Source organism: Trichomycterus rosablanca, chromosome 20 (assembly GCF_030014385.1).
Source record: "Trichomycterus rosablanca isolate fTriRos1 chromosome 20, fTriRos1.hap1, whole genome shotgun sequence".
NCBI lineage: Eukaryota > Metazoa > Chordata > Actinopteri > Siluriformes > Trichomycteridae > Trichomycterus > Trichomycterus rosablanca.
The window spans coordinates 4351314-4377114 of record NC_086007.1 but is presented as its reverse complement, the minus strand read 5'-3'; the positions used below and the strand labels follow the sequence as shown (position 1 = coordinate 4377114).

General features: G+C 40.4%; 1 protein-coding gene across 1 annotated transcript; it reads right to left on the bottom strand.

Annotated features, from left to right (window-relative positions):
- Positions 1 to 4573: 4573 nt before the first annotated feature.
- trpc4b (transient receptor potential cation channel, subfamily C, member 4b) lies at positions 4574 to 25436 on the bottom strand. Its single transcript, XM_063016318.1, has 10 exons — positions 25032 to 25436; positions 19129 to 19644; positions 10489 to 10825; positions 9015 to 9154; positions 7678 to 7991; positions 6103 to 6298; positions 5781 to 5972; positions 5520 to 5561; positions 5334 to 5423; positions 4574 to 5080 (listed from the first exon to the last, which is right to left on the bottom strand). The coding sequence occupies exons 1-10, from the start codon at positions 25434 to 25436 to the stop codon at positions 4574 to 4576; spliced, it is 2739 nt and encodes a 912-aa protein (XP_062872388.1).
- Positions 25437 to 25801: the final 365 nt, after the last annotated feature.

Below are 25801 nucleotides of genomic sequence, written 5' to 3'. Positions count from 1 at the left end.
ACTAAACCAACTGTGAGATGTAATATGAAATCCTCAATGTTATAATAAATATTGCTTTGTTTGGTATTGACTATTAATAGTTTTTGGACTTATTTTATTTCTCATGACCATTAGCACACTATTTGACCCAAAGTGTGTTGACACTAATGCTAATTACTTAAAATGCCTTTTTTATTTAATTATTTATTAGGATTTTAACGTTTTACACACTTTGGTTACATTCATGACAGAAACGGTAGCTAGTCTTTACACAAGATTCATCAGTTCACAAATTTAATGTCAAACACAGTCATGGACAATTTTGTATCTCCAATGAACCTGACTGCATGTTTTTGGACTGTGGGAGGAAACTGGAGCTCCCGGAGGAAACCCACGCAGTTAGGGGAGAACATGCAAATTTCCACCTGGAAATCAAACCCAGGACCTTCTTGCTGTGAGGCGACAGTGCTACCCACTGTGCCGCCCCAATGCCTTTTTTAAACAAGAAATTTGTAATTATCATCTGTATTACCTGTGTGTGTGTGTGTGTGTGTGTGTGTGTGTGTGTGTGTGTGTGTGTGTGTCAGGAATCAATCTACACTGTCTTGTCATATAACAGAACATGCTAATCTACACATTAAAGGAAAATGTGCTTCTGTTTACAAGATAACTGACTTCTCTATACTGTTAACATAAACTTTCAGCTACACGACAAAGTTCAGTTCATGTTTATGTTATTTGTTAACAATAATTTATTCTGTGTCCCAAACTAGATAGAGTTTGAGAAAACTGTAAGATCTTGACTGTAAGAAAGCTTTCACTCCTGGTTAGCAACATTAGCCTCATAGCAATTAGCCTTCTATAGAAAGACAAACAAGTGTTGGACACTGAACACAGCTTGGCTTAAAATCTATAGTTTGAATAAGTGAACATTTTTATTTATTTGCCGAACTGTTGCATTAATTTTCACATTCAACATCGCTGTCAGAGAGAAATTCGGCACTGTAGAATTAAAATGAGTTTTCTGTGCAGCGGCAGCCTCCACTAGATGGTAGCATAACATGGACATAATGTGTAACTACAGTATGTAACAGTACATAACGATTTAATCTATTTTACACTTTAAAATGTTCGCTTTTCCAATAATTAAACAGTGTAATACATTACATACTAAATCCAGATATAATTAATAATGGTGTATGAAGGTGTGTATACAAACTTCTAGTGGTTATGAACTGTATGCTATGCTACATTTAAAAATAGAGCATAAACAAAACACAGTAAATAAACTGCATAGTTTCACAAGCTAAATATGCATCAAGTTTGCTTAGCCACACTGTAGGTTTAAATTTATAAACATTATAGTTATCAAATCAGCTTAACTTAAATAAAACATATTTTCATGAATTTGGGTAAATGTAAGAACATTTATCTGAATAAAGAGCAGTACAACGTTACATTTTTTAAACTATCATCTTGCTGCATTTTAGTATGGAACATGTTGCAGGTAAATGTTAATAAGTCATAAAATTTAAGAACCTATTATGTTCCAACATGCATTTTTATTCTTGTTATTGCATTACGAAGGGCTGCATGTACCTGCATGTTTTTTTTTCCTTCTGTTGCATATTTGCAGAATCATACAACGGCATATTAGGGCCACCGTAAAAAATATTTTTAAGTTTCGATTTCGAGATTAAAATCGAAATATTATGAGAATAAAGTCATAATATTGTGGCGCCGGCGAGTAGGAAGGATAGCGTCAGGGCCGCAAGTGAGCTGTCTTTGGCAGTTCACACAGTGAATTAGGGACAGACACCCATTCATACACACATACATTCATACAACAGACAAACATTTAAGCTACTTACCCAACCCTCACCGCAGCCACCCCACTCCCAACAACGGGATACACGGCTACGGTGAGCTTAGACACCACTGCCGCAAGGCTTTCTGGGTAAAGCCTGTGCTGACGCTACACTGCCCCCTCCCTAATGGTCAACCGTCCCGGTGACCTACTCACCAGCGTCCACTGGGTGGCTCCTCGGCCAGACCGCACCCCATTACACTGCCGAGCCGCTCTTCCACCCACTGCTGGACCGGGCACCCTGCCCCTACAGCCACCTGGGCTAGCGCACTCAAACAGACCGGACATATTGGCCCACTGTACCACCGGAGCCACCCAAACACCACGATCCCACTTCTGACACCAAATGTGGCGCCGGCGAGCAGGAAGGATAGCGTCAGGGCCGCAAGTGAGCTGCTTTTGGCAGTTCATTCAGTGGTTTAGGGACAGACACCCATTCATACACACATACATTCATACAACAGACAAACATATAAGCTACTTACCCAACCCTCACCGCAGCCACCCCACTCCCAACAACGGGATACACGGCTACGGTGAGCTTAGACACCACTGCCGCAAGGCTTTCTGGGTAAAGCCTGTGCCGACGCTACAATATTATCAGAATAAAGTCGAAATATTATGAGAACAAAGTCGAAATTATTTTGAGATTAAAGTCAAAATGATTATGACAATAAAGTCGAAATATTATGAGAATAAAGTCGAAATATTATGAGAATAAAGTCGAAATTATTTCGAGATTAAAGTCAAAATGATTATGAGAATAAAGTCGAAATATTATGGCCAAAGAGGGTGCAGCCGTCGCTGGCTTGTCAGTTCAGAGAAGCATGGGTACCTGGATCGGCATGCAAGCTCCGAGAGCAGCTTATAATGAGTGTTATTGTGGTTATCCAACAACCCACAATTATTTTTGGGTGGTTGTTTGTATTGTAAACTTCCATCCACATGACATGACGACTAAACCCGTCAATGCAATCATTTATAGCAATGCCATACAGCTTCAGTTTATCGTACGAGTCCATAAAGCTTGGTTGAAGTACTGTTGACGATGCAGACGCCGAGCACACTGGTGCTGCATGTTCTTCTAAATAAACACAGTTTATTACAAAGCCGTTTTAGCGTCCTTATACTAATAACAAACTGGTGCTGATGTGAAGGAGATTGGGGAATTTCTTTATTTGTGAAATCAATATGAAAGTATAATAAATCATAAACATCCCTCATTTTGACACAAGGAGGTTGCAATGGCCATAATATTTTGACTTTAATCTCGTAACTATTTTGACTTTAATCTCATAATATTTTGACTTTAATCTCGAAATAGAAACTTATACGACTTTATTCTCAAAATCAAAACTTTAAAGTGGCCCTAATACGCCATCGTAGAATCAAGATTTTTAATCCCAATAAACATTCTGTAAAATAGTAACCAAAGAAAATAATAGCTTTGTACCCTCTTGTCCACACTAATATCAAAACAAAAATTATATAGACTCCAATTACTGACTGACAAAAGGAGGCAAGATCTTTTTTCATTTCTGGTGATGTTTATTGTCACTTGGGTATTTGTTCATATACATTATGCCAATACAGCCCAAAAGAAAGAAATATTTAGTGGTTTAATAATGTACTTCGATAAACAGATTGGTGTTAAATCAATTCTGGATGTTTCTAGCCAGTGTGTATATATATTATTTTAAATACATTATTTTAAATAAAGATGCTTGGTTTTGGTTGTTTTAAAACGTTAGGTAGATGAGTATAAGGCTATTTTCACACTAGGCCATTTTTATGCAAACAAGAGCTGGCTGAGGCACAAAGGCGGTGCAGCGTGTGCACAGCATCAATGGCTGGCCTCACAGGTGCTATTTTTACTAAATGTGCAAAAAGTCCTACAGACACACTCCAAAATCTTGTGGAGGCTGTTATAGCTGCAAAAGTGGTTAAAAATACACTTCTGGATCAAGATGTCCAACAAGTGTATGCTTATGGTCAGGTGTCCGCAGGTTTTTGGCAATATACTATATCTAATATATTAATGTATTTACAATATTTTATTGTATGTCTGACTCTTATAAATGTAGCTATATGTTATTTAGCACATATTTATTTGAGAATTTAACTTGTCATTGTTAAAGCTTCTCAGTTTCTCAAAAAAACATTCCTTGTGAAAAAAAGTGGCCACAATCTTCTGATCGCTTTTAATTGTATTGTTTGTGAATTATGTTCTGGCAATTTGCAAATGAAGTGCCTAATGTGAACATAGACCAACATAATATAAATTGTCCAGTAAATTTACGTTATTGTCCTGGTCCTGATGTTTTGCACCTGGAATTTTACTTAATTTAGGCTGTATGTGTTTATTCAATCTGAATGTTTATGACAGAATATGATCCTTTTATTAATTAGATGGTGGATAAGGATTGCAATGCCTAAAAGAAGGTTTTATTGTAACTGAATGATGCAGGCTGCTCTTAGCGCTCTTCAGAGATTTATAGCATTTAATAGCAATGCTGTCAGTAAATGTCCTGCATATTCAACTCTCATCCACAAAGCAGAGCTGAAATGTGCCACTCAGCTTGGCCTTTCCCTGAGACTTTGTAAGGATGTCCATCCTCAGAAGTGTGCCAGTTCTAGCACCAGTTCAGCTGCACTTTAGCTCGGCGAACAGGCATGAGAACCAACTTATTTTTTTACCTTAAAAGGTGATCTTGCGACTTAGTCGGGTTACGTGTCTGTGGGTGAAACAGAGCAGATATGTTCTGCTGTTGCAGATTCACTTGGCACTGTTTCCTCGGCTTCTTCAGAAAGACACTCTGACTCGATCCCATTGTCCTTTTCCATCTTAGCCAAATTTTCATGTCCGTCCTCCAGTGAGCAAACAGATTCATCATTATCTATCTCTCCAGCCTCCTCTGAGACTGCGTACATGTTTGCACAATCTTTTGTTCCTTGCCCAGACCTTTGGCTGCCCTTAATGCTATGTTTTCTTGCCTTTTCTCTAGAGGATGTCTCACTTAATGAAATTACTGAGCCATTGTGGAGGTAACTTTGAGGCTTGTACATGCTTGGATTGATATTCTTTTGTTGAACTATAGACAGCTGGTGTAAACAGGTTGGATGTGAAGTGTTTGAGGGCCCAGAAATACTTTTAGAGTCACGCAGGGACATCCTTTTGCTCTTCAGCATTCCCAGCACCTCATAGCGGAAACTGGAGATGTCTTGCTTCAGCTCCTGCACAAAATAACAACCAATTTGTGGGATAGAATTTGGATTAAGATGATATTTTTATCAGTATATATGTAAACATACACATTCAGTAGAGCTTTTTAAGTTGATTATCAAGCCATCATGGAAAAGTCTGATCCCAAAGAACTGTGCTTTAAAAAACTAAATAAACAATTGGCTTATACTGCAAATTTTTGGCAAATTTTTTTAAAGCACAGGCCAACAACTCAATTTAGTCCAAGGACAATAACTGTATTACCTTAAAGTTTTCCTCTGTGAGTCCTTCCTCCTTCTTAGCATCTCTGATCATGGCTGCTACGTATCGCTTTACCAGGTTCTTCAAAACGTCCTGCAAAAAGTGCCACAAAAATCTTCATGTCCTTTACCAAAAGTTGCATAGAATAAACTGTGGCTTATGTGATTTTGAGTAGTGTTTTTAACAAACCTGATATTGGTGGCTGAGCCTGACTTTTTCAGCAGCTCTTCTCTAGAAGACGGATACAAAAACAAAGTGCTTATATCAGGTGCAAACAATTGAAGTCATAAGTTTACTTACACATGTCTGCCACATTTCAGCACCCCAACCCCCGTGACCCTAATTGGATAAGTGGTTAGGAAAGTGAGTGAGTGTTTGTATCTGTGATATTCTGCAGCATTCATACTGTATACTGTAGTTTTAATGTGTAATCTAAAGACTGTAACTTACCCCTAACACTCCAAAGGTTTCTGTCTTCTTTGACTTTCCTTTAAAAACATGTATTTTTATCCAGTTAATGAGGTACCACATGGATTTGGGGCTAGGAATGATGTTGAACGGTGGAGGCAGTGTACCCCCTTCCTCAAAATAGCTCATCCACAACTTGGTCCTGGCAAACTTCCACTCAATGTCAGCATGATCCTGCAGCCAAAAAGCCATCATTGATTAATCATGCCAGGAAATGCTCTCTCATCCTATTCTAGATAAGTATTAGATAGTAATTCAGACACAAACAGTTAGTATGTGTGATACCCAGAGGTTAAATACTCACAGCAATGTGCTGATAGGAGTTGTTCATCATGGCGATGAGCATATTCAGCAGGACCACCAAAGAGATTATGTTGTATGTGCCAAACATGGTGGCTCCCACAAACTCTGTAAACTTATGGTCAGCTTTAACGTTGGTCACGTACAGATTGATAAGGCCGAATATGGACCAGAACAAAGACTGTAAGGTCTCAAACAACCTAGGAGCAAAAAAATGAAAATATTATTATTATTATTTAATTTACTGGTGTACCAGATGTTACAGTTTGATTTTTTTCTCCCACAAATATCAAAACATATCATGGTGTCACAGTATCATGGTATTAAGAAAAAGCAAAAAACAATTTATTGATTTCACATAGTAAAACATCATGATTTATCACATAAATCATATAATCTTAATGGTATTTCAATATTGTTTAATTTAAAATTTTTAGTAATTATAATATTTGTAAGGGTCTAAGTAATTAGTAATGAGTCTGAAATGCAGGCATGCCACCCTATCACCCACACTCCCTGATATGCGACCATGCTGTAACATGCACAAAGTGTCTTGCTGTTGTCATGCTGCCTTGGATGCCTTTAAAAAGATCAAAATGAACAATGAATTAACATATTTTTATGCTTTTTATGCAATTGTACTTGGTTTCAAATAGACCTCATCCTTTATAAACAAAAATGGGATAAGACTCACCACTGTGTCAGCAAATAATCCTACAGTTTATGTACAATGTTTCTAAAAAAGCGATTGCAGGGTTTGTGGCATGACAACTGTCATACTTCCATTAAATAATTAATTAATAATTCCATTGATAATAGAATAACTCTAAGGTTTTTGTTAAAAAAGGCACAAAGATGCCGCTCAGGTGGCGCAGCGGTAAAATATGCTAGCACACCAGAGCTGGGATTTCAAATACATCGTATCGAATCTCAGCTCTGCCATCCAGCTGGGCTGAGCGACTATATGAACATTGTTTGGCTGCTGTTCATACAGGGTTAGGGAGCCGGATAGGGACCTCATAACTGATGCAATTACGACCTCTGCTGGCTGGTTGATGGCGTCTGCACAGAGTCAAGCAATAATGCTGATCAGGGTGTGGCTCTCCGTGCACAGGGCTAATTCGCATATGAACTCGGCTGGTGCAGATAAAAAAAGGCAGTCGGCTACTGCTCATGTATCAGAAGGGGACTTGTGTCAGTTCGCTCTCCTCAATCAGGGGCGGGGGTCAGCACCAGTAGAGAAGAAGCATAACGCAATTGGGTAAAAATTGGACTCACTAAAAATCGGGAGAAAAAGGTAGAAAATGCATTAAAAAAGGCACAAAACGTGGTTATATTTTACACCCCCACAGTTTAAAAATTTTGATATACATAAACATTGTGCTAATAAATAATGTATGAGCAAAGTGGAAGCCTAAATTTTTTCATGTTAAACTGAGACATTTGTAAAAAGATTGCATAGATGCTACAAACCTAAAAAGTATATTTAAAAAAAGTAAGTAAGATAAACCCATGACACCATTATAATCCTGTTATTCAGTGACTCTTTAAAACCGAACATAAAGTTAGTTAAACGAACGTTGAGAAAGCGTTATTCTGCCGTTCGCATCGTATGCCCTTGCAGCTTTTCTCGTCGCTGGTCTCATAGTAGAAATACAGCTGGTTTAGGCCATTGGCAAAGGCCACCAACACCAAGCAGTAAATGAAGAGGAACTTGAGGATGTCCAGCAGCATTCTACCCAGGGAGATCTGCAGGGGACCCAGATGAGAGTTGGCAGTAAAGAGAGAGATGAGCCGCAGGGAGCTAAAAATGTTAGCAATGGCAAACACAGCCTCGGCCACCAGTGTGGGGTGCCACATTTCCCAGCTCTCCCTCGGTTTAAATCCACTGTACTGTCAAGAGAAAAGAAACATGTAAATGACATTAGTGTTTGTTGTTCAGCCTCACAGAACAGGATCTATTCAGGCATACATAAGAGAAGTTCAGTGTTTTAATGTCAATGTTTGAGTAAACTGGGGCTGCTTCACAAATCACACTAATAAAATTAGAGCTTCCAATAAACAAAACCAGGTGTCATTGGTTCTTAATTTAAATGTGAATTTAAAGCATGATTTGAATGCGTTGAAGCTGATGTGTGTACACACGGTAACTAAGCAGTCTTAAGCAGTGCTCTCGAGCAAAGATAAAGTGATATGGCACCCAATGCAAGAATATTAATTCTGGGCTGTGCAGTATTAGCTTGGTACAGGTGATGCACTAGTCCATGACGATTTTTGTAATTACTCTGACATAACTTATTACAACTTACCATATCAAAAACTACTTTTAGCCAACGTGGACCTTTTTTTAAACTCTAAAAAGAAAAACAAGTTGTGTGTATGTGTTTAATTCCTTAAGAATTACTATAAATGGCATATACATATCTTTAAATATTGTTTACCAGTGTTTGTGTATATTAATATGCATCTTGGAAACATCCTACGTCCCTCTTATAGCTAGTTGCAGTAATGGCATGGTAGCTGTCACATGGCACTACCTATCCTGGTTCCACCTCAGAAAGGTGGCACGATGGCTCAGTGGGTAGCACTGTCGCCTCACAGCAACAAGGTCCTGGGTTCGATCCCCTGGTGGAGTGATCCAGGTCATGTCTGAGTGGGTTTCCTCTGGGAGCTCCAGTTTCCTCCCACAGTCCAAAGACATACAAGTGAGGTGAACTGGTGATACAAATTTGACTGTGTTTGATATGGAACTTGCACTGATGAATCTTGTGTAACCAGTAACTACCTGTCCTGTCATGAATGTGACCAAAGAGTGTAAAACATGATGTTAAAATCCTAATATAAAAACAATAATCCACCCCAGAAACACCAGCACTAGACTCCTTATTACTGTGCTACTTGTGTATGCCACCATACCTTGACGAATGCAACTATCTTGAGGGAAATGGTTGCCAGGTAGAGAGAGTTCATGACAAAGTCCATAAGGTTCCACCAGTCGTGCATGTAATCCTGTAATCCACCGTCCCACATCTGTTTGATTTCTGTCCAAATGAAACCTATTAAAAAAAGTGACTTAGGTCAGTCAGACAGAAAGACTGATAGGACTCTGGAATAATTAAACCCACTACTGCACTAATCCCAGTTCAGAGTTTCCACATCAGATCCACATGCTTGATTCAATGTTTTTACACTGGATGCCCTTACTGAGGGTGACCTGATAAGTGTCTCCTCCATCTAGGTTTACGTAATGCCATGCACTTTTTGTATTTGTGAGCCCAGCCTGGGGTTTTATGCATCTTATTACCTACACTTTGACGAGTACAGTGCAGCTCAGCGTCGTGTACGGAGAGACACACCCTGAGAGCACTCTTTTCTCATCTCTGTGCAGGCACCATCAATCAGCCAGCAGAGGTCGTAATTGCACCAGTCATGAGAGAGAGCCCCCATCCGGCTTAGTCCCGCCCATATCAGAACAACACACCAATCGTTGTTCATGTGGCCGCTCAGCCTTAGCCAGCAGGCAGAGCTGACATTCGATACGATGTATTTGAGATCCCAGCTCTGGTTCCAGTGTGTGTTTTTACCGCTGCGCCACCTGAGCGGCCTCATACTGTATATTTAATTAACTGTAATTGTAATAATTAATTACAAATCTGGTCAGAATAAAAACCTAGAAGATTATCTGTAGAATACAGAACTGTTTATAGACACCAATACGGGCACATACAGGTATGGATGTCATGGCAGTCCTAAAAATTGCTGTGATTTCTACAACTGTTCTATGTCTTTGTCTACCATTTCCTTGTTAGTGATGGTTTGCCTAGTGTTGGTGTTTCCGTGTACTGAACCCGATAAAAGGAAATGGAACAGTAATCTCTTGTCAAGGTTTAAAAGGAAATCCAAACTGAATCTGATACTGAGAAGACATTTGTCTGGATATTCAGATGTAATCCAAGAACCACTAAAAAGCTTCTATTGTAAATAAGGAGCTGATGTGAGCTTTGCATCACTATAGATTTATAGGCTTTAGATTTTATCACAGGGACTTTTGCCTTGTTTTAAGCCCATAGCAGTGTAAAGCTTGCTTGAATGTCGGCAGCCTCAGCAGTTTAACAGCAGCTTCTTTATTTATTTATATGGCAAAAATTGTTGTTGGTGGTTCTGAATTATCTTTGACGATCTGGACAAATTTGCAAATAGCTTGAGGTGGCAGGTTTGGTTTCCTTCCTGATCTTAGTAAAGAGAAAGAGGAATAAGTAGACAATGCCACGGTAAAAAAGCAGCATGTCAACTTTTGGCTTCAACTATTTTGCATATTCTGCACTATTGACCTTAAAAGCCAGTATAATCCCTGCCTAATACAATCCAAAAATGAAGAGTGAGGCCTTACCTAGAACCCAAGGCAAGATCATCCACTCCACGGGGGTGGGTTCGGGGCCCTGACGGTTAGGCTCTGTGGAGACGATGTGCTGCGAGGCCAGCAGAAGAAAGAAGAGGAAGGTCAGGTACGAGGCTGTGTGGCAGATAAACTTGATGAAGGGCTTGCGGATGAAAAGGCCATAATGACTCTTTGGTGCCACCAGGTAGCAGATGGAGAAGACGGGGAAGAGCAGGCCGATAAAGATGCTTGTAATTAGTTTGCCAGCCCAGTGGCGCCTCCGCCAGCCTGGAAGCTCATCGTACCAGCGTGAAGCCAAAAGTTGTTGACAGTTTGGCTGTGCTACAAACTAATGGACACAAAAAAACAAGGACAGCTGTTATTACACACATTAATACAAGGACGTATATAATGAATGTTTATTTATACAGTCATTTTCAAGAAGATGCCCTGGTTGAAGCAATTGCATGATTCGTTTGTGTCAAAACCCCTACAGGAATGTTTCCAACATATCATTCCTTGTTGAATCCATATCACAGTGAATCACAGCTGCTTTAAAAGCAAAGGAATTTCTTCCTTTCATAAGCATGGTGCTTCTAAAAAGGGATCAGGATCCATTATTTCTGCAATAGTTCTTGTTCTGTGACTAAATAATTGAACAAAAACCTGTTGGACATGTAGAACTGTACACAGTACATCGAGCTTTACGTTGTTTAGGGACTTCTGCGCAAATAATAACCCACTGCTTTAAAAATGGCACGTTAAAGCTCAATTAAGGTTTGTTGCTGACCTAATGGACAGAGAACAAGTGCCAGAGCCCATAATGACGTACAGTGTATCACAAAAGTGAGTACACCCCTCACATTTCTGCAAATATTTCATTATATCTTTTCATGGGACAACACTATAGACATGAAACTTGGATATAACTTAGAGTAGTCAGTGTACAACTTGTATAGCAGTGTAGATTTACTGTCTTCTGAAAATAACTCAACATACAGCCATTAATGTCTAAATAGCTGGCAACATAAGTGAGTACACCCCACAGTGAACATGTCCAAATTGTGCCCAAATGTGTCGTTGTCCCTCCCTGGTGTCATGTGTCAAGGTCCCAGGTGTAAATGGGGAGCAGGGCTGTTAAATTTGGTGTTTTGGGTACAATTCTCTCATACTGGCCACTGGATATTCAACATGGCACCTCATGGCAAAGAACTCTCTGAGGATGTGAGAAATAGAATTGTTGCTCTCCACAAAGATGGCCTGGGCTATAAGAAGATTGCTAACACCCTGAAACTGAGCTACAGCATGGTGGCCAAGGTCATACAGCGGTTTTCCAGGACAGGTTCCACTCGGAACAGGCTTCGCCAGGGTCGACCAAAGAAGTTGAGTCCACGTGTTCGGCGTCATATCCAGAGGTTGGCTTTAAAAAATAGACACATGAGTGCTGCCAGCATTGCTGCAGAGGTTGAAGACGTGGGAGGTCAGCCTGTCAGTGCTCAGACCATACGCCGCACACTGCATCAACTCGGTCTGCATGGTCGTCATCCCAGAAGGAAGCTGACGCACAAGAAAGCCCGCAAACAGTTTGCTGAAGACAAGCAGTCCAAGAACATGGATTACTGGAATGCCCTGTGGTCTGACGAGACCAAGATAAACTTGTTTGGCTCAGATGGTGTCCAGCATGTGTGGCGGCGCCCTGGTGAGAAGTACCAAGACAACTGTATCTTGCCTACAGTCAAGCATGGTGGTGGTAGCATCATGGTCTTGGGCTGCATGAGTGTTGCTGGCACTGGGGAGCTGCAGTTCATTGAGGGAAACATGAATTCCAACATGTACTGTGACATTCTGAAACAGAGCATGATCCCCTCCCTTCGAAAACTGGGCCTCATGGCAGTTTTCCAACAGGATAACGACCCCAAACACAACCTCCAAGATGACAACTGCCTTGCTGAGGAAGCTGAAGGTAAAGGTGATAGACTAAACCCAATTGAGCACCTGTGGCGCATCCTCAAGTGGAAGGTGGAGGAGTTCAAGGTGTCTAACATCCACCAGCTCCGTGATGTCATCATGGAGGAGTGGAAGAGGATTCCAGTAGCAACCTGTGCAGCTCTGGTGAATTTCATGCCCAGGAGGGTTAAGGCAGTGCTGGATAATAATGGTGGTCACACAAAATATTGACACTTTGGGCACAATTTGGACATGTTCACTGTGGGGTGTACTCACTTATGTTGCCAGCTATTTAGACATTAATGGCTGTGTGTTGAGTTATTTTCAGAAGACAGTAAATCTACACTGCTATACAAGTTGTACACTGACTACTCTAAGTTATATCCAAGTTTTATTTCTATAGTGTTGTCCCATGAAAAGATATAATAAAATATATGCAGAAATGTGAGGGGTGTACTCACTTTTGTGATACACTGTACACTGCTTGATTGTGGACAGTGTTGCATATGATTTATCAGCTTTTAAGTCACAGCAGACTTGTTTTATTGGTTTTTGGAGTACTTCTAGTCATACAGACACATTTTCTGTCAGCATTAGGTGACAGATTTTTTCAACCTTACCAAGAGAAGACTTCATGATTTTTAATAATGGATGCAGTAAAACAAGCCTCATTTATGTGGTCACAAAGAAACAGTGGTCAGTCATAATCATTCAAATTAGAAGACCTTATCTTATACTTTAAAATTAATAATTATAACAACTGTTACACAATAGATTCCGAAAGTATTCAGACCCATTGACTTTTTGCACACGTATTGTCTTGTGGATTTGATTTTGGACGCATATAACATTTTAAAGTATATATAGTCATTTTACCATTACCCTACACTTAATAAGCTGTAATAATAAAAACTTCTGTTATTTACAAGAATCTTTGATGCAGCACATCTCTTTGCTAAGATGTGTCTAGAACTTAACTGCAGCCCACCTGTTGCAATCTGAGTTGATTGGACATTGTTTGGAAAGGCCCACAATTTACGCTGCATTGTCAGAACAAAAAAAAAAGCCATGAAGTCCAATAAACTGTCTGTGGATCTGAAACCAAACTCCGACAAGGAACAGATTAGAAGAATTAGGATATATAACAATATCTGGGGCTTTGACTGTCCCCTGGAGCACAATGCCCTTAATAATTTTGAAATGGAACAAGCTTGATAAAACCTTATACCTGTACAGAGTTGACTGCTCCCCCAAACTGAGCATCCTTGGTCAGGGAGGTAAGAAGAAAACCCAATGGTCACACAAAAAGAGCTTCAAAAGTTTTGTGCAAAGAGGAGAGAAGCTTTTGGACAACCATCTCTGCAACAGTAAGGTTTTTATGAAAGAGTGGCAAGATGAAAGCCACTGCTGAGAAAAAGGCATATCACAACCTGCTTGGAGTTTGCTAAACAGCATGTAAAGGACTCTGGAGCATAAAGAAAAAGATTATTTGGTCTGTTGAGACCAAAATGTAACCATAGTGGTGGCAGCACCATGACTTGAGATGCATATTATCGGCAGAGATAGGGAGAACTGCAAGAATTGGGGGACAGATGAATGCAGCCAAATACAGTAACATCCTTAAAGAAATTCTCCTCCAGAGTGCATGCAAACTCAGACTAAGAAGAGAAAACACAAAGAGAAATGGCTTCATGTCGAGCTCTGAGCATCCTAGAGTGCCCCGGACTATAAGTTTAAAAGGACCTGCCATAAAGAATGGGACAACCTGCCTAATTCCAGGAGTGCAAAGCTTGTAAAGATGTATCCAAGAACATTTGCAGCTGTAATTGCTGCCGAATGGGCTTCTATAAAGTATTATAAATCAAGTATATATGCTTTTGTGAAGAAGAGATTTCAGTTTTTAACTTAAATGACTAACTCTAGTGTGCAATGTTATCCTGCTAATGAGGGAGACATAATCTGAATATAGTCGTAAACTATTATTAGTGTATTTTAGGACCTTTGATCATAGCTGTGGAAAAAAATCTTTAATCACTGCAGGCCAGCCAGCTTTAGTTGTTTGGGTGCGGCGTGATCTGTGCATACCACTTTTATATACAGCAAGTGATGGAGTGGTAATAGACAGAGAGGCAGGAGGTCTGTCAGCTTCAATTTTGCTCTGATTGATTTTGCCCTTTAACCCTACTGAGCGTCTAAGATTACCGTTGACCTTTTGCTCATGTCGTCTCGCCTTCTCAGCAGCACTGCCGAATCTCAAGGACTGTGCTGAGACTATATATGTGGTATAAAAACACACTTTTTATAATAAAAACCCACATCCTTTATCATTTTATTTCCTGTCTCCTTACCACTTTCTTCTGCCTGGTGATTCGTCTCTACTTATTAACCGGCCCTCAGCGCTGCCCAGCAGCAGAAAATGAGAATTTAAGTAAATTACACACAGATGACGCCTCGTTAGACCTGAACAAGTTGTTCCTTGGGTAATGGGGTCAAAGTGATCATGGTTTTGTGTTCTCCATCAAATCTGATTACAGCTTCATGAGGCAGGCCTTGATTAAGAAATAAATGCACACTTACATCATCTAAGCTATACTACATGGCCAAAAGTATGTGGACTCCGCTTCTGATCAGTTGGGCTGTATTTGTTAGCCTTTGACAGGACTGTAGGTGTACAATAAATAGCAATCCAGTTTCCAAAGACTCTGTATCATACTAATTGTCACAGTTGTTTGGTAAATATTTGCCCTGACAGAGTCGCCTCACACTTTTTTAAATACAACATACTATATAAAATTTACTATTGCTGGTTGCTGGTGTAGAATAAACAGGGGTTTGTCCCTTTCACCCTTAGTATGTATTTTTGTGGTGGCTCAGTGGTTAAGCTACTTTACTATTAACCATGTTTAGGTTCAAGCTCAACGACCACCAGGCTTCCCTAAGCAAGGCCCTTAACCCCAAGTTGCTTATATTGTTGCTTTTAAGTTAAGTTGCTTTTATATTTTGGTTGGAAGCGGTGAGGGTGGGAGGAGTAGTAATTGGTCGTGTCTGAGAGACTGAGAGACGCTTATTTAGAACCATCTGATTTCCACCTTTTTGGCCACTCAAAGAAACTTTAAGGGGAAGAAGATTTTCATGCATCAGAAGGTGAGTACGTAGAAAAGTCATGTAATTTGTTTTTAACATTTTTAATATATAGAGTTAATAAAGTTTTGAAACATTTTGAAGAACCCTTGTAGTTTGGTGTAAGAAAAAGGCCTGGCCTCTGCCTCCATCCCTTCATCCCCTCCATCCTTTGGGCTGAACTGAAACACCAAATGTGGGCTTGGTATGACTACCAGTGACCAATCTCAGTACTTTTCTTGTGGCTAAATAAAAGTAAAATCCTGAAATTATACCTGAGATTTTAGTGCATAGCATAGGGTTGGGCGGTATTGCCGATTTTCATACCGTCATACCGTCTTCAGAAAATACCGCGGTATACGGTATTACCGCGGGGGGGTCTGTTTCTGCTGCAGCTGTTTCTGCATTTTCTAATGGATCATTGTATGTAAAATTGATAACAATTATAGAAAAAATAAAGAAACATTTGAAAAGTAGGTTTCATCCTGCATTATGTGTTAGCAGAATAATAAGAAACATGACATGAGCTGAAAGGTTTGAGTTTGAAAGAGAGCCATTAGGATGGAAACTGTAATCATCTTCAGCTCTGCTAAATAGTTCTTTAGCTTAAACCGTTTCAACAAATCTTTTAAACCCACAATATACAGAAAACAAATTAAACTGGTTAACTAAACACAGCAGTCAAAACAAAAGGAGTTACACCAACGTATAATTGAAATCCAATAAACGCAATGTGACTTTTGGACAAAAATATTGCAACGGAGCCTGACCACCAGAGCTCATAATGTAACCTCACATTAACCACTGCTATTCTTCTTGAAAGAAAACCAATTAACGCCCACAAACATAGTTCACTTCTGCCAACCCGGTGATTTAGTGATCTCAGGCAGCAGAATGGACTCTATAGAAAAACACAGCTCTCTGAAACCACATGTCAAGGCATTGCACATAAAGACAAATTTATTGGTATAAACCTTTTTTTACAGTAGAATATTATCTCAAAGCAGCTTTACAATAACCCAGGTCCAAAACCCCTAAGGTGCAAGCTCAAGGCTATAGTGGAAAACAAAATCATCCTTAATATTATGAGCAAGAAACCTTGAGAGACCTGATCTAAACCCTCTTGGCTACAGGGGCACCGTACAATGACTGACCCTGCGCTCTGACCCCAGCTTCCAAACAAGCAGGGATATGCAAATAAAGAATTTCACTGTACTGTACAACTGTATATGTAGATATGACCAATAAAGGCATTCTGTTCTATTAGGGCAGATGTAGCCTAGCAGTTAAGGTACTGGACCAGTAATCAGAAGGCCCTAACCCTCAATTGCTTAGATTGTATACTGTCACAACTGTAAGTCAATTTAAATTTAAATTTACTGAATTAAAAAAAAGTACAATGTCACAATTTGCACTTTGTGGATCTAATGTGGATCTAAATGTGTGATTTGTAATTGTTTTTATCATAATTTAATGTAATTCTCTGACATTAAATATATCTTGAGAGACTTTAAGGCTGACTTTTTGGCTGATTAAAGAAGCTGTTGAGTCCAGCAGTATTGGTCTTGGTATCACTTACAGCTAAATGCTCTTCTCTGATTAAACATCACTCAGTGTTCCTGAAATAATGGTCCTGTCCATTAAATAAAAAACACACTAGGTAAGAAGAAAAACAGCACAGTTGTGTGGGTTCTCTGCTATGATTGATGAAGAAGGCAGAGGCTCGACGTGATTCAGAAGAGAAAAATAAGAATAAATGCTGAATACTGCGTGAAATCAAACTGAATGCTGCATCATTTTTATGTAATTTTATTTTGCATTGCCCCTCAGTTGAGATTTTCACATTTTGACTTATATAATTTATATATGACTTATGTGATTGATACACATTTTTTTTTCATATTTACATACCAGACTTGGCACAGTTTTTATGCCAGATGCCCTTTCTGGTGCCTCTCCTATTTCTATCTGTGCTTGGGACCGGCACCGAAAGTGCATTGACAAATGTCAAGTGACAAGTGACTGTGACACATCTACCCACTTACACCGATCAGCTATAACATTAAAACCACCTCCTTGTTCCTACACTCACTGTCCATTTTATCAGCACCATTTACCATATAGAAGCACTTTGTAGTTCTACAATTACTGACTGTAGTCCATATATTTCTCTACATGCTTTTTTAACCTGCTTTCACCCTGTTCTGCAATGGTCAGGACCACCACAGAGCAGGTATTATTTAGGTGGTAGATGATTCTCAGCACTGCAGTGACACTGACATGGTGGTGGTGTGTTAGTGTGTGTTGTGCTGGTATGAGTGGATCAGAAACAGAAGCGCTGATGGAGTTTTTAAATACCGTGTCCACTCACTGTCCACTCTATTAGACACTTCTACCTAGTTGGTCCACCTTGTAATGTAAAGTCAGAGACGATCGCTCATCTATTGCTGCTGTTTGAGTCGGTCGTCTTCTAGACCTTCATCAGTGGTTACAGGACGCTGCCCACGGGGTGCTGTTGGCTGGATATTTTTGGTTGGTGGACTACTCTCAGTCAAGCAGTGACAGTGAGGTGTTTAAAAACTCCAGCAGCACTGCTGTGTCTGATCCACTCATACCAGCACAACACACACTAACACACCACCACCATGTCACTGCAGTGCTAAAAATCATCCACCACCTAAATAATACGTACTCTGTAGTGGTCCTGTGGGGGTCCTGACCATTGAAGAACAGCATGAAAGGGGGCTAACAAAGCATGCAGAGAAACAGATGGACTACAGTCAGTAATTGTAGAACTACAAAGTGCTTCTATATTGTAAGTGGAGCTGATTAAATGGTCAGTGAGTGTAGAAACAAGGAGGTGGTTTTAATGTTATGGCTGATCGGTGTATCATAGCATTGTAAATAACTTCTCTAAGGTCCCATTGATTGACGGTTGTTCTGCCAATATTTAAGAATCATCAGTCCTTTTAACTTTGGTCCTCCAGGACTTCTTTTGTAAAGGACACAGTCACACAAATTGGTACCTGCACCCACTAACAATGGCGATTAAATGCTGAATTAAATCAGACATCTTTGAGAATAAAATCACCTCAAAACATTAAATGAAACTGATAGGCCATGGCTCAGGCCATGTGTTCAGCACACTTCTTAACAAGTTCTTTTCTTTCTTTAAAGTCAAGGTCATTTATAAACTTCAAGGTTCATTATAATCTATTTTATTTTAAACTTCTTAGCTTCCGCATTTTAATCCCACTGGATACCAATCACAAGTAAATGGGCCATTTTTCTTTATAGAGCATAACTAATCGCACATTCATGCCAAAAAAGTATTTAAGAGAACTGCAGTTAGGGCTTAACCATATCATCTGAGCAATGACCCCTATCAGCTTTCATTATAGAGAGGGTGTAGATGGAAAAAGTTCCTATATCCATTACATACTGCCCAAGTATAACACATTAGAAAAGTTAGTGAACTGCAGGACTCTAAAAGTAGAACAGGATGCCAATCCATCACAGGGCCTCAGATCCTGACCATCCTGAGTCTCAGTATCTTTCACTATATTTAAACAAAAAGCTTCTTACCTCCTTCTGACGGTATTTAATGGCAAGTTTGAGGCGAGCTAGATCATTGGTTTCATCCTGCAGCAGGCTGATGTCATCACGGAAGTTTAGGATGAGCTCCAGCTCGCGGGAAGAGCGCGTCTGGTCCAGCAGGTCCTTGGCGAAGCGCTTGCACTGGTGTGACAGCTCCTCATACTCGGCCTTAAACTCATTCTCCACCTTGCTGAGCTCCTGAAGTTCCCAGCTGAGCTGGAAGGCCGTGAGGAAGGGGTCCTCGCTGGACAGAGCAATGAGCGACGGGCTCGCCAGGGCCTTGTAGATGTTAAGACGGGAGCGCGAGTGGCGCAGGCTGTCCACATCTGAACTGGATACACATTCCGAACAGTTGCAGCGAACCGCGTGGGGATGAGGCACAGACACCCCTTTTTGGACCAGCATCTTAATGACCTCATAGTTGTTGGTGTGGGCAGCGAGGATGATGGGCGTGATGTCCGGGGTGAATTCAGAAAACTGTCTGTCCAGCAGGATAGGAGGCACCTGATTACAGTTGAGAAGAAGAAAAATATTACAAATAAAATTAGCCATGAGTGTGCCAAGCAAGCATATATTTTTATATTAGAAGCAAACAAATATGGATTCTTATCTGTTGGGTGAAGAACAAACAGTTTGCAGTGCTATTGTCTATTGGACTGGACATGATTACAGGAAACATCAGTGATTTATAAGAAAAGCTAATTATTTTTAGCTAAAAGTATTTCTTATTCCCACTGAAGTCTGTATTCAAAGGCTACTTTTACCTCAGGTTGTTTTTAAAACACCAACTTTTTATTTGAGTATAATTTTTGACTAACCATCTCTGCTCCACTCCTAAACTCTGTTCTTAAAATTGCCGTGTAGTGATTTTTGTAACTTGCCCTGTGCTGTCGTAACATGATTTACAATTGGCACCTTTTGATATCATGAAACCACTAAAAGTGCTTTAAAACCAGTAAGTGAATATACATCTATCTAATTACTGTTACCATTGTGCGCAAAAGTGTAAACAACATAAAGCTGTTAATGGATTTCAAGATGTCCAGTACAATCATGTGAGTTGATGCCCAGTAAATGAATTATTTACTGCATGTGAACCCTTAATTATATCTCGTCTGTCTGATTGTGTACGTGTGAAACCATAAAGTGGTGACCAACAAATTCATTCACTCATTGTCTGTTTTACCACTTCACCACTTTTTCCTAGTCAGGGTTGTGGTGGGTCTGTGGTTGGGCGAAATGCAGGAAATACTCCGGACAGGTTGCCAGCCCATCATAGGAAGACACACACTGATTGCAAACCCCACACAGAAAGAATCGAACCCAGGTCCTTCTTGCTGTGAGGCTACAGCGCTACCCACTGTGCCTGGGTTATGCATAAAAAATATTTTATTGTACTGTACACTAGTATCTGTACATATGACAAAACAAAGGCGCCCCATCTGCCCTAGATTCTCATTATCATTAACATAATAAATAACATGTCAAAATGTAAAATAGCTTTAGAATTTCTATTATTTCTGCAAATGTTTTTAGTGACAAAATGATTGAGAATAGTTCTGTGTTCAACAATATATATATGAAATACACAATATAATGTGGGTGCTCCTGTAAAAAAGATGTCTCAGGCCTTTTTGGGCATAACAATAAAACCACCCTGGATGAGTGGGCTACCCCAGTGGGGCCATGACAGCACCTTTCTGGAACGGGCCCCACACAGGGTCTATGCTAGATGTGGGCTGCATCAGCTGGTGGGGTGGGGTGCACACAAGCCAGACCCACCACAACCCATGAAAATAAAATGACATCAAATTGTGTTCCTTGCTGATTCATGCTAATACAAATGAGTGTAAAATGAGTGATTTAAACAATACAATAAAAAAAGTCATACAATAATACTTTTTCTATTATCTGACCCTAGTGGATGATAACTTTACATGTACAGTATTTTAGTATTACATTTTTACATGATTAAATAGCATTTTTAGAAATGACTATCCTTGTATCAGGGAAAACAAAGATTAAAGCAACTTGACTTGGCTTTGTTAGGTCTGATATAACATTCTACTGAAGTCTAAATCTCACACATAAACTTGTGGCTGCTCATCTTGTAAAGTCTGGAATGCTAGTAAACTTCATTTTCAGTGTACATTCTGATCAAAGAGCAACATCACGTAGTAAATATTTCCTCATTTATCTAAACAGTTTAGGCTGAGAGGTCCAAAACATCAAGTATGCAGATGAAATAGAGCTAAACATTCAAAATACACACTTAACTAAAATGCCAGACTAACGTGTGTTGGCGTAGTAAGAAATATGATGCAATTAAAACCAAAAATTATATCCATAATATGACCAGACACAGGGCCCTGACATCAGCCCCACTGAACAGCTTTGGAATGAACTGGAACATCAATAGAGGCTTTTTTGACCAACATCAGTGTCCAGCCATACAAATGCTCTTTCTACAGAATGGGCATAAATTCTCACAGACATATTTAAAAGTTTTGGGAAAAGCCTTTTCAGACGAGTGTGCCTTTACTTTAATACCAATTGATTTTGAAATGGGGAATACAACAAGCTCATGGTCAAGTGTCCAAATACTTTTGGCTGTATAGTGTATATCACATCAATATGACTGACAGCAAAGATGATTCGGAGTGTTCATCAGTTTCTCTAAACACAAGAAAATCGAAGCAAAACTTGCTGTCACGCAGCGACTCCTCAGCTCATGATCTATTGATTGGTTCATTTGTTGAATCGCCTCAACAAATCAAAGGTCATTGGGAGAGCAGTGAGACGGGCACAGACAGAACAAATGACTTAGAGGTGGGCATGATCTACTGATAATCACATCTGCAGCTTTTCTAAATTGCTGGTGGGTCAGTTTTGCCATCCTTCCTGCCTGTTTCTCGGAAACAACCCCTCCGCTCTTCCTACGTCTTCCAGGGAAAATAATGAATGTGGAATGAGATTAAATAAATGGGAATAGCACTGGGTGGAGCTGTGTTTAACAGTGACGTTTCTAACCATGCTCTGTATTACCATTACAGCCTGCTGTTATTTCATCTGAGCGATGAGAGCAATCTGAAATGGTTCAGTGAGGAAATGGACATGCACAGAAGTTCAGATGTGGAGCTGATAATGATGGTTTAAGGAGAATCCTTAGGGCCCAATGGGAGTTGTATGTTTGTATGTAAAATTCTGTTTACTTAAGGCTTGTTAATGGCAGAACAAATTACTGTTAGATGTGTCCAGGGCAAAAATGTAATATTGTGTAATATTTTCACCCTGATATTGGTGGGCAAATAATAGAAACAATATGTAGGGAAAACATACTGCTTTATGTGATCTAAAGGTTGTGCTTGACCTAACACATTTAGGAATTTAAAAGGTCATGTAGGCAAGCCATTGCACTGGTCCAGTCTAGATGTTATATTTATTTATTTATTAGGATTTTAATGTCATGTTTTACACACTTTGGTCATGACAGGACAGGTAATTACCTTTATAATTACCTTTATCCAAAGCGACTTACAGTAGTGTGACAGTATACAGTCTGAGCAATTGAGGGTTAAGGGCCTTGCTCAAGGGCCCAACAGCAGCAACCTGGCAATGGCGGGGCTTGAACCAGTGACCTTTTAATTACTAGTCCAGTACCTTAACCGTTAGGAAACAACTGCTCCAGAAAGGTGCTGCACACTGTCCTGAGTTCAAGTCTTTAATGTCAAACACAATCATGGGCAATTTTGTATCTCCAATTCACCTCACTTGCGTGTCTTTGGACTGTTGGAGGAAACCGGAGCTCCCAGAGGAAACCCACACAGACACGGGGAGAACATGCAAACTCCACACTGAAGGGACCCGGACCTCTCCTCCTTGGAATCAAACCCAGGACCTTCTTGCTGTGAGGTGACAGTGCCGCTGTATAGGTGTTTATAAAAGCATATGCTAGTTTCTCAGCATCATGCTTATAATGGGAATCGTATGTCTGCTTTTGTATTTAAATGACAATATCCAAACATGTTATTAAGTGTTATTGGAAATATCATTAGATCTTCACCCACTTGTCCTTCTTTTTCCAGTTTTATCAAAACATCTAAAGCTCTAATTTACCATTACAGCCTTGTGTCATTTAATCTGACTCATTGAGGAAGTGGACAGACTTGGTGGTTCAGACGCGGCGCTGATAACAGATGGTTTGAGGACGATCACCAGGGCCCGATGGGACTTCTAATGACTGTGATATTTGAGAAATTTGTCAGAGACTTTCAAACAGGAAAAGTCATGTTTCTAGAAAATGTGCTCTGCATTTGGAATGACTGCAGCAGTTCAACAGAAAACATGAAAAGTCTGACCACAAAGGAGAATCACTGATGCAAAGCTACATGACTGGTCCCTTAAATTCTACTATAATGGAGTAAGTTTTGAGTGGGTGAGTGAGAGGGTATGTGGACCGGACTTCTGGAGAAACCTCTGCCTACTAAATAACCCTGTAGGTGAACGACAAATCAAGTTAAACTGACACTTGGAAGATCTTCTGATTGCTAAATGTTAGTGAATGAGTGGAAACTTCCACCTGCTATATGTGTACATACACTGATCCGCCATAACATTAAAACCACCTCCTTGTTTCTACATTCACTGTCCATTTTATCAGCTCTACTTACCATATAGAAGCACTTTGTAGTTCTACAATTACTGACTGTAGTCCATCTGTTTTTCTACATCTGTTGACTACAGTCAGTAATTGTAGAACTACAAAGTGCTTCTATATGATAAGTGGAGCTGATAAATAATTGTTTTCATAAAATCAATCTGTGGGGTCCATGCTTTTTCCCAAATAAACAGGTCCTTCATTTAATTTCATTTCATCAACCGCTTTATCCTGGTCAGTGCTGCTTCAGGTCTGGTTATCCAGAGAAACATTGGCAGCAATGCATGAATACCCTGGACAGGACGCAAATCCATCGCAGTGGTTTGGCAGTGCTCCTCCAGTTCCTCCTCACACAAAAGAGCAGCTACTGGTCCAGCTGCTGGGCTGGTGCCCTTCTACAGCCGTGTCCAGCAATTCCTGTGTAACGACCTGTGTCCTGGTATCTCCTCTATGCTGTTGAGACATTACATACGAACGTGCCTTTCTGGACGAGCTGGACTACCTGTGCAACCTGAATGGGCTGCAGGTCCTGCCTCATGCTACCAGCAGCAACACAGACACCAGCAAAAAGCAAAACTAGAAAAGGCATCTGAAATAACCATACAGACACCAGAAATATGTGTGGAGAACATGGCAAATGTCTTACAGACTGTTACCAGAAGCAAGAATGGTACCCAGGTCTCCAGGACTCATATTGCCATGCTGTATCCAGTCTACCAGCTGCGTCACTGTGCCAACCTGGTGGCACAAATTTTAAAAGTAAAAAGTGACAGTGATCTGCACTTATTTGCTTTAAAATCAATAAAATCTTCCAAATAAAACCATTTAAAAAATGGCCCTTTTCCAAACAAGACCTATATTCAAGATCTAATGATCTCGGCTTGCTCTACAGGGGTTTTTGGTCTGTTGGTCCTGGATTTGCTATACAAATATATTTCACTTGACTTGATTCAATGATAATCACATCTACAGTTTTTCGAAACTGATGGTGGATCGTCCTTCCTGCGCCTGGTTTATTTTGCATTTTTTTTATAATTTCAAAAGTTTTGGGCATCTTAAAATCAATGAAGGTATTGCAACCATTCCTTATACCCCACTCTCCCCTACTTGGTCAACCTAATTTACTTCCACTTCAGCCAAGATGATTCAAAAAGTTTGGTAGTCCTGTAAGGCTAAAATGAACGACCATATAAAGTTCTGACTGGATTTATTAAAGCTACAGACTGGTTCTGACCTGTTTCTCTCCGCTGGGTTTCTTATGGTTGAGCAGGAGCTCCACGGCACCCACCACCTCTTTGCGGATGGCATGGAGCAGCGCGTCACCCACATGCACATCATGAGCCAGCAGCAGCTCCACCATCTCCAGGTTCTCGTTCTCGATGGCGATGAGTAAAGCGCTGCGCCCCAGCGGGTCCACGCAGTTCACGTTGATTTTGAAGTAGATCTCAGCCTCCTGCAGGGCTCGTTTCACGCTCGCGTAGTCTCCCCGCTCCACTGCGCTCAGGTACGCTTTCTCCTGCGCACACAGCTCCGGCTCCGAGCGCACCACCCGCAACCGGATTCGGTCCCGGCGCGGCGAGGTTCCCCTCCCGCCGCTATAAGCGCTCCCAGCTCCGCCACCGTAATACAACTGCGCCATCTGATCACACACTGGTTCTGTAATCCTTCTTCTTCCCGAGCATCCAGAGAACCGAGAGGAGGAGGAGTGAAGCTCATAAACACCCGGACGGTCAGTTAGAAGAACTCAGAAGCGCGCCAAACCCCGTCCACCCGCCTGCGCTGGTTTCTCTAATGTTATTACACACAGCGCAGACTGAAAACGTGCAAACGCATCGTTTATCATCCACCGAATAATGCCAGAAAGTTTCAGTCGCCTACATGTACACCCCCCTACCCCCAGATAAAGGAAAAGCCCACCAGAACCGGTCCCTGTCATAGGCTTGTGATGGCATGGGGTGCAGATTGCCAAGGTTTGTACTACAGCCACACTAAAAAAGTATTTTT

Excerpts from the sequence above, each read along its gene's own strand:
- trpc4b (XM_063016318.1), bottom strand. The coding sequence starts at position 25,436 with ATGGCGCAGTTGTATTACGGTGGCGGAGCTGGGAGCGCTTATAGCGGC. Across the intron at positions 19,645-25,031 it reads AACCCAGCGGAGAGAAACAG|GTGCCTCCTATCCTGCTGGA; the intron begins GTCAGAACCAGT and ends AACTGTAATCAG. Across the intron at positions 5,562-5,780 it reads AAACCTTTGGAGTGTTAGGG|AGAAGAGCTGCTGAAAAAGT; the intron begins GTAAGTTACAGT and ends TCCGTCTTCTAG.